Source organism: Coptis chinensis, chromosome 7, assembly GCF_015680905.1.
Source record: "Coptis chinensis isolate HL-2020 chromosome 7, ASM1568090v1, whole genome shotgun sequence".
NCBI classification, from domain to species: Eukaryota; Viridiplantae; Streptophyta; class Magnoliopsida; order Ranunculales; family Ranunculaceae; genus Coptis; species Coptis chinensis.
Window position 1 is genome coordinate 9,440,433 of NC_141462.1, and position 9,571 is coordinate 9,450,003.

At 38.3% G+C, this 9,571-nt stretch overlaps 1 protein-coding gene across 8 annotated transcripts; it reads right to left on the minus strand.

The window, feature by feature from the left end:
* Nucleotides 1-1,444: 1,444 nt before the first annotated feature.
* On the minus strand, nt 1,445-5,869 carry LOC147485870 (mitochondrial acidic protein MAM33-like). Of its 8 annotated transcripts, none has more exons than XR_015202219.1 (6): nt 5,626-5,869; nt 5,208-5,536; nt 3,878-4,103; nt 3,149-3,222; nt 2,872-2,961; nt 2,078-2,538 (listed from the first exon to the last, which is right to left on the minus strand). XR_015202219.1 is itself a non-coding variant. In XM_086572868.1 (4 exons), exons 1-3 carry the CDS (start codon nt 5,776-5,778, stop codon nt 3,920-3,922), a joined length of 666 nt encoding a protein of 221 aa, XP_086428994.1. In that variant the 5' UTR covers nt 5,779-5,869; the 3' UTR covers nt 1,445-1,946; nt 3,878-3,919. The 8 variants fall into 8 exon arrangements, 2 of the variants coding, with proteins under 2 accessions (XP_086428994.1, XP_086428995.1); XR_015202217.1 differs by having other exon boundaries at nt 3,367-4,103; nt 5,626-5,868; XR_015202221.1 differs by lacking the exons at nt 2,078-2,538; nt 2,872-2,961 and adding an exon at nt 1,445-1,946.
* Nucleotides 5,870-9,571: the final 3,702 nt, after the last annotated feature.

Below are 9,571 nucleotides of genomic sequence, written 5' to 3' on the forward strand. Positions count from 1 at the left end.
ATATTTCTTTTAGCAAACTTGCTTATTAAATTTAAGTACTAAAAACCACCATGAAGAAATTTACGACATAGTGTTACTGTACGTGTAACACACTTATCGGAAAACATTAAGTAATGCGGAGGTACACTAAAATGTTTTGAAGATACTCTCTTCAGTAAAAGTCAGAGGAAGTCCAATGGAGAGCTTTTAGCATGCCCCAGCCATATTTGACAGTCCAAAATCAAAAAATCATTCCAATCACGAATGACATTTTTGTGGTTGAGTGCTATATGGCCATTTAGCAGCCCATATAACACCCCATTGGACTTGCTCTCATGGATACTAAATATGTTTTCTTCTTCTTTCTCAAAGTTATTTCAGGAGTCTGGGCAATTGGTGGATTCATCATTTTATTATCGACTATTGATGAAAAACTCCACTAACACCTGTGAGCATAGTGTGTGTGTCTGTGTTTTGGATTGTCGGTTTAATTCACCTAATACGTTCAGTAACTTAACAGCAATCTGACTGCATCAGGTTTGTCAACAAACTTTGTTTCCTGGACAGCTAAGAAATGAAAGCTATTAGGGACTGTCATTGAGCTTGGCAAGAGTCAGCTCAGTTAAGATATTTTTGGAACTCTATGATCTGGTCCACCAATCTGGCTTTTACCCATCCCATGAGACTGACCATATGCATCGCCAACCTTTCGAACGTATCCCCACCAGTCTGAAAACAATTCAGAGCTAGCATGCATGACCATATGACAGATTTTCATGGATTCGGCAGAATGACTACACAATAATAAAACCAATTTTTTTTTCGCTTCTTTTTTGGCTCCAATAGGGAATATGACATTTTAACTCAATCTAGTAACAATGAAGGCCAATTTTGTTCTGTGAGCAAGAGCTATCTCTCAGCATCACCTCATCTAACAAAGTATATCAGATGGTATTCAAGAGGCTGAAGTCTGAGCATAAGAAGAGAAACCATATAAAGACTCTCCTTTATACCTGTCCAGAGCACCTACAAGAAATTCATGATATCCAAGAAATAGTATTCTACAAAATCTTAAGCACTTTCCTTCACCGAATAAAAGCTAAAATTCTAACATCACATCTGGAACTACAGCTATCACCACCAAGGTTCTTAGTGTCGTGGCCAAAGGACAAATATCTACTGGCTTCACAATTAGATATTGACCTGGACATACCCATAATCTTTTAAGTTTTTCATTTGTCAATTGAATTACACAAACTACAGGCTGCGCTACAATCCATCTTATGTTGCCTAGATAACCATGTAAATGACTGTTATACACCTATATTAAGGCCATGCGAATCTTTTGTGCCAGACTATATGGTCCTGATCACAGCTAATAGATTGATCCAGTAGTCTCGGATCCTACAAACCCAAAACTATCAAAAACAGTGAAAATACAACTATAGAATCCACAACTGTTGTAAAAAATAATTAATTAAAATAATCCAAAACTAGTGGGTGGCTCAAGTAGTTACAGTCCTTGGAACCAAAAAGCTTTCAAACCTACAGAGTCATCTAGTAGTTATATTATACTAAAATAAACTGGCATCTATAACAAAAAAACATCCTTGTCATCTCCTTGAATGGCTTCCATGGCATTCTTGGTATCTTTTCAAACCAAACCTTCTAATCTTGAACAAATGACTCTCTTAGCATATCCCTCATTGTCATTAGGTAGTTCCTAGGAAAGTAAACAATTTTAATGTGGTACAAACAACATCTGGTCCATGTTAGGAAGAGGACTCTGCGTACAAAATACACCTACCCTACAGTTTCCACAGTTTTACCAATAGTTACAGCTTTAATTCGTTTCAAACCTTAAGTTCCCTTTTCCCAAAGAAGGTGGGAATCGATCCCATGACCTTGAGCTCACCCAAGGCTTAACCAGTAGGCCACTTGGACACCTTCAGCACCCAGTACCCACCCTACAGTTACCATTCACATATCAATAAGGAACTAAATCTAAGGTAATGACTAATATATATCCAAATTCCTTTACCATTGCAAGTACAAAGGAGTCAATTAGGACCAACATTTGCCAACTTAAAGATCAATCTATTAAACTTTCCAATCAAAGCTATATGATGCTCATTAAAGACAATTGATGATACACCTCATACAACCAAAATTTCATTCAGTAAGTTTGATACCTGACGAAGCATAACTGCTATTAAGCCCAAAACACCAACCATTCGCACTTTAAGGAAACCAAAAAATAAATGTATCTCTCAATTTAAGTTTGAAGCTCAAGCATGGGATTTTACTCGGTCAATCAAATTTCTAGAACCCGTAATTGAACATTCATCATAACATGTCCCTGATACTATTTAAAAGATTATGTCTAGCTCCAGGTCTGTATCTCCCATCTTCACTTAAAAACCTGACAAAGTATTTCTTTATGAAGCTTCTTCCAAGCAAGACTTTCCATGTACATAAAGTACTAAAGTCCGAGCAGCTTTATAAGCATCAAAATCAAATAATTATTGACAATGGAACTCCTTGCTGCCACCTTTATATCTGATACAGAGACAATTCACCACATTTATCACTAATCTCCAAGAAGTTATCTTGAATACATTCAAAAATAAATTCCAGCGTTCCTCTAACCAAAGAAAACACATAAACAACCAAGCTCCTCAATCACACTGGTAGTCTGGCCTCAGTCTTGGAGCCATAGAAACCACCCCTCTCCAAAATTCTGAAGCCATTTATTTAGAGCTAGAAGCAACAGGTTATTACTCAAGCTTTCCTAAGTGTTGCTTTCTTCACTATCAAAGACACCACTTTCCATTCGCTAAATGAAACGAGAGCTTTACTTCAAAATTACTACATATAAAAACAATTACTCACTGCAGCAAATTTCTGATGACTCATTGCAGAAAGCACCGGGGACATCTTGTAAAGGAAGAAGACTACTCAATCGTCCTCTTAAGTAATACCCTAATACCAAATTGCCACAAATCAGACTTTCTAAACTGCAAAGTTCCAACCCGCTAACAAAAAAAAAAAAAAAAAAAAAATAAAAAAAAAATATATATATATATATATATATATATATATATATATATATAGAGAGAGAGAGAGAGAGAGAGAGAGAGAGAGAGAGAGAGAGAGAGAGAGAGAGCACCTATGTGTCATGGTTCACGAACCTGAAGCTGTGACATGAGCGCTTCAGTCACTAAACCTTAAAGAATGCCCCTCCTAATGGTGTAAAGGCAATTCACGTGTCCATAAATCAATAATTAATAAATACACTAATAGATAAAATATAGGTTATTACAAGACATGGAGAAAAGCTTTGATATTGCAAAAATTAAATTTCAAAGAGCTCAAATAAAACAAAACCTGGGCCACGTCAATACACACTTTCAAACTCTGCTCCTTCAAAAAGTTGGAGTGTGGATCTTATTCTGACTCAGCAGACATAACTTCATAACAGAATAAGTGAAAGGAGGGCATAAAGTCCAAGTCGTGAACTACAAAGGGCTAGTAGAGATTAGGGCCGACTGGCCAAGAGAAGATATGTAATATACATTATTTAGGACCTAAACTAATGTAAACTGTATTACAGGTGTATAAGAATATCCAAAGTATAACTAGATGATTAGAAAAATATATGTTATATGCAAAACATTTCAGTTTTCTAGCAGGTGAATGCATTATAAAACCCGTTCCCCTGCTTTCTAGAAATTGGCAACTTCATAATGAGTACAGATGTGTGATGTGAAAACGGCACTACTTGCCATAGAATTCAAAACCAATAGACATCTAAATTGTACACTATGCTGTATTTTAATACTTGAGCAACAGTATCCAAAACTAAGATAAGAAATTTCTTTAATATTAAAGCACTTACACGATTATCCAATCTTTTTTGTTGATAACCATAATTAAAAGATTACTCTGCAGCTCCAGCTGACTTTTGCTCACTAATGAAAGAGCCTACTGTTTTGAACCAGCGCATAAAATTCCGATGATCCTTGACATAAAGCCATGCCTGGAGAAAAAGAAAGAGGTCCTCATTCACACCACGTTCCTCTATGTAATGATGGAGTGCGTCTTTTGCCTTTTCGTCGAGATCACTGGAGGAAACAAGGATATATCTAGTAAGAACACAATATAAAAAGAGCAGAATGGCACACCAATCGTCCGCTATAATGGCACAAATAGTCAAATATACATAAATGCTAGTATCAGTCGTGTTGAAAGATAAAAGTAGATGTACTCTACGTAGTAGCTTATTGTAATACTACAAAACAAACAGCAATGCACCAAAACACAGAGAAGTCAGATATCAGGATATGACTTTTTATTGTTTACTGCCAAATAGCTTATATAGCTCACAACCGATCACAAACTATTTAGTTTATGGCAGCATCTGCGGCACTTCTTTGAATGTGCCCTTGGTTTCATCTGAGTATTGGCTCCTCTATTTCAATTCATTTGAACTTTTTAAGTCTTTTGAAAGCTCCTTCACTGTAATCGTCCCTTTACTTGTAACTACATTTGTGGATTCATATTTACTGCTTACAAGTGGCAAAATTGATGAGGGGTTTTTTAGGGTAAAATGGGTTGTACTAGTGTGTGGTCCTCTATAGATGGCTCGGTTAATACTAGGAACATGATACATCTTTCCAGTCCTTCAGGGGGGTTGAATTGGGTATGCAAGTATAATTGACCATTTAAAGGAAACTCATTCCACCGGTGAAAGCAATGACAGGACTAGCACAACATCCGCTTGAACTTTTGTTCTCCATATTTTCCCGTTTCTTTAGCCATAATTTTGTTGTATTCTGCTTCTACCTACTGTACCTCAGTAGGCTATCTCAAACAATCTTTTCACTCAACTAATCAACTTAATTCTATTGTTCGCTTCGTGAACAAATATAAATTGATAGTAAATAAAACATGTTATGTTCAATAACTTTGAGACAGTTTTCTACATACAAATTGATCATACTCTAGGTTGAGTTATATCACCCTTGGAAGAGTTTGCTTAAAAGGTCTCTTCCCAGTCTAAACAAAACTATTGCAAACTATGTTGAGGCTATTCATGAAAGTTGGTTTCTGCGAATAAACACTACATTGATAAATCTTCCTCTATTCACACAACATGACTAAAGAAACAAGCATTTGCTCAAGTGCAGTAAAATATAGTAAGTAAGTCGACAAATATTGAGACTTACTGAAAAATGGGTCCGCCATATTTGCTGGGATCAGCTGAAAACTGATTAGTTTGAAGCTTAGGTCCCATAGAAACAGAATGAATACCCATTGCATCAGGATAAAGTCCACATAAAAAATTAAGTGAATATTCTTTCCCTTTCCTCGAAACGTCCACGTGTAAAAACAATTGATTAACTTGATCATCATCATTCAAATTATTATTATGATTAGCTAATCTCATTACCGAAATAGTGATTTCTTCGTCTTCTCCGTAATTACGTTTAAGTACAGGCCCATTTGTTTCTATTGCTCCTTTTATTATTGTGAATGCTGAGGGTGGACTTATTTTCTGCAAAATAAAAAAGAAAAAGAAAATTAAATGTTAAAATTCTAGAATAACCCTGGAATGAGAAATGAGAGTGTGGGATTTTATTTTACCGGGGGTGGGGCCATTTTGGAGACTTCGAGATAGTGGTCTTTGAGTGAACGGAGTAGGATAGAGTCTACGGCGGAGGATACGGATGTGGAGTGATGTTTTGATAATGTGCGCCATGGGTTTACTAGTGTTGGGGTGTATATTTTCTTCCACATGCTGGATTTGTGTGACTGTTTGATGTTTTGGGTTTCGCCGAATACAAGACTGCGTTTACTCTGTCAGTCTGTCCCTAGTAATACACTGATGACTGATACATAGATTTTTTTTTTTTTTTTTTTTTTTTTTTAAACAAATATATTTTATTAAGATAAGTGAAATTACACGCCCCCCCTTTCTGAATACAAAACCCAATCCTCCTAAATACATATTCCTTCAAACCCACCTGCCGTGACATCACATTAGTATCCATAACCTTTTGCAATCTTTTAAGAAGTTCTGTAGATTCAAATGCTAAAAAACCAATGGTATTGAAAACAAAGGGGATAAAATAATGCTAGTTTATTGTGTGTGTGTGTGTTGCCTCGTGTTTTTATATATTTGGCTGCCGTCATTAGCGGCTCGACCCACCTAAAAAATACCATTGTCTATCCCCACCATTGGCAATACTCATGTTACACCAACACGTGCATGATTGTGTGATATCCCTGTGAGAGGTCTGTAAGTATCCTCTGTTCTCAAATCAATTACTACAGCACACATGTCCACACACCAGATTGTATTTGCATAGCTCGTATATCACAAGGTCGTACTACGTCACCAGGATGTAATTACAATCCAAACTCAGGTCATCCCAAATATCAAATACAGCTATACATTGAAACAAATTATCTACTGTGATCCTGAAGTTCAGTCAACGCACCAATGAAGGAGGCATTTACTTTGTAACAGCAGAAGTAATGACGAATCATCAAGGGAGCACAAAATATGGATTTACACTTGACAACGGCCTGAAACAAATAAGGAAAGTCAGATCAAACACTTATAAGTAGAGAGAGATGAACTATGTAAAGCTTGATTCAAGTTGATCCAAGAAACTTGATACGTAGACAACTCTTATTCAAAGAGAGAGTGCAGCCATTCCCAATCAATCTCAACATTAGGTTATATGTAGAAACCTATACATCTACATTGGCGTTGTCTGCCGGTTCGTTTTCTTGAGAAAAACACCCACACCATTTTTCTCAAGCCCATGAAATTTGGTAAAACCACCATGGAAGAACAACTCAAAGCTCTCGTAGATCAAATGAAGCACCTCCAAGACTCATTCACCACGCTCCAGCAAGAGAACCAAACTCTGCGTGAACAAACCACTTCCAACACCAACGGCGTCGCAACACTCACAACCACCACCAATCAACGCCTTGACGACTTCACCCAGCGCTTAGAGAAATCAAGCAAAAAGGCAGCGCAGCCTAGATTGTCCAAAAGATGCTCCAATCTTACAGAGCGTCACCATTCACCGCTGAAATCTGGGACAAGCAGCCTCCCAATGATTTCATCCAGCCAAAGTTCCCAATGTACGATGGCAGCTTATGTCCAGTCGACATACATGGCTTCGTTTCGATCACTCCGGACTTCGACTACGAGAGATCACGGACTTTTTCCCCGACTAAAGGCCGGACATTAGATCGGTTCTATACGCTAGCGCCTGATTCAATTTATAATTTTAACAAGTTAGCCGAAACATTCGCAGCAGAGTTCATCCACAACAGAAAGAAGCAAGCCGACCTGGATTCATTGTTCGAGCTAAAGCAAGCACACGGTGAAACCATTCAATCTTTCTTAGGTCGCTTCAAAAAAGGAATTGCTATCAATGGAGCTAGGCCTCAAGGATAGCTTTGCAACCTCGGTATTCACCAACACCCGCCTGAACGATTCTAAACTAGCAGGGTCTCTCATGCGGAATAAGCTAGATCGCCTAGACGACCTGTACCACAGAGTCGACAAGTACATGAAGTACAAAGAATGGATGGCCTAGCGTAAGAGCAAATAGGTCCTCGCAGTAAGCAACAAAATGAGACCTAAAGAAAGCAATCAGTACTCAAGCAAAACAAGGGCACCAACTCCCAAAAGCTTCTCCAGGACACCAGGCCACATCCTGAAGAAGATAAAGACAGCCCCTTACTTCAAACCACACATCAACAAGGTCATAGAAATCCTAGGATGCCTATACTGCCACTTCTACAAACTCCACCACCATGACACAGATGAATGTTAAGAGTCTCACGCACTACCTCCAAGACTTAGTCGAAGAGGGAAAACTGAAAGAATTCCTGCCAGAAAACTACCTCAGGCATAAACTGAATGCCAACCGCAACAGAAGCAAGAGTCGTAGTCATAAACGACCTGCACACAGAAGGAACATAAGCAGAACAACACGACAATCTAAATCTCCAGGTCGATCGAGGCATAATAGACGACATCACTCCTCTGATCATGAAGAGGAAAAAGTAATTCACATGATTATAGACACCTCTAGCAACAAAACTTCCGGTTGTGAAAAGTGCAGGTGCGTAGGTGCACTGCAAGAGATTTACAACCTATCCCACAAGGCGGAGATGATCACTCTTGCCAGCTCTTGATCTACGAATGAAATATCATTCACCGAGGAAGATCTTGACAAGGTGTGCCTACCCCATAATGATGCTCTGGTAGTGCACTTCAAGATCAACGGATGGATAGTCAAGCGGGTCCTAATCGATCCAGGTAGCTCTTCCAGCCCTTCAGCATCAGCAACAGACAAGCTCAAAGAAAAACAAGCACAAGTCAAACTAGAGAGAAAGTCAATTTGGGCACAAATGATGACCTAAAATTTGTTTATGTAGGGGCTGATTTAAGCTCAATGAGCAACTTGTCAATTTTTTATCTCTCAATAAAGATGTATTTACTTGGTCGTATATTGATATACCAGGAATCAACCCTCAGGTCGCTTGCCACAAATTAAATGTAGATATAACTAAAAAGCCTATTAAACAATGACCTCAGAAACTAGCATTCAAATTTTAAAAATTCATCAATGAAGAGATATAAAAGCTCAAAAAGGTTGGATTCATCAGAGAGGTGGAGTGCCCGACCTGGTTAGCTAAAATTGTAGCCGTTCCTAAGAAAAATGGCCAGGTACGACTCTACATCGATTTCACCAACGTCAACAAGCACTACCCAAAAGACAACTTCTCCCTACCCAGGATTGACATATTGGTAGATCAAACTTGTGGACATGAACTTATATTATTTATGGATGCATATAGCAGTTGCAATCAGATACCACTTGCAGAAGAGGACTAGAAAAAGATGTCATTTATAACTGAACAAGGGACATTCTGCTACAACGTCCTACCATTCGGCTTGAAGAACACCAGTACAACCTATCAGAGACTTGTCACAAAAATATTCAACGACATGCTAGGCAACACTATGGATGTCTACATAGACGACATGGTAGTAAAAAGCACCAAGGCTGACGACCACATTTCTCACCTACAAGACGCCTTTGGAAGATTGCGCTAGAACAAGATAAAGCTCAACCTAACAAAGTATGTATTTGGAGTAGCCTCAGGGAAATTCTTAGGGTACCTCGTCTCACAGCGACGCATTGAAGCGAATCCATAGTAAATACAAGCCCTCCTTGAAATGCCAGGGCCAACCTCCAAACAACAAATATACAAGTTATCTGGCATAGTCTTAGCCCTCAACAAATTCATCTCACGAGCATCTGACAAATGCAGATCGTTCCTTCAGATACTGAAGAAAGGCACAACATTCACATAGATAGAAGAATGCTGCAAAGCTTTCATCGACTTGAAGTCTATCTATCAATTCCACCCATTATGTCTAAACCAAATGAAAGAGAAGCACTGGGGCTTTACCTTGCGACTTTCGATTTTGCCATAAGCTCAGTCCTCTTTCGCGAAAGCGAGGGAATAAAAAAACCAGTTTATTTCACTAGCA

Excerpts from the sequence above, each read along its gene's own strand:
- LOC147485870 (XM_086572868.1), bottom strand. The coding sequence starts at position 5,778 with ATGTGGAAGAAAATATACACCCCAACACTAGTAAACCCATGGCGCACA. Across the intron at positions 5,537-5,625 it reads CCAAAATGGCCCCACCCCCG|AAAATAAGTCCACCCTCAGC; the intron begins GTAAAATAAAAT and ends TTTATTTTGCAG. Across the intron at positions 4,104-5,207 it reads TATGGCGGACCCATTTTTCA|TGATCTCGACGAAAAGGCAA; the intron begins GTAAGTCTCAAT and ends TGTTTCCTCCAG.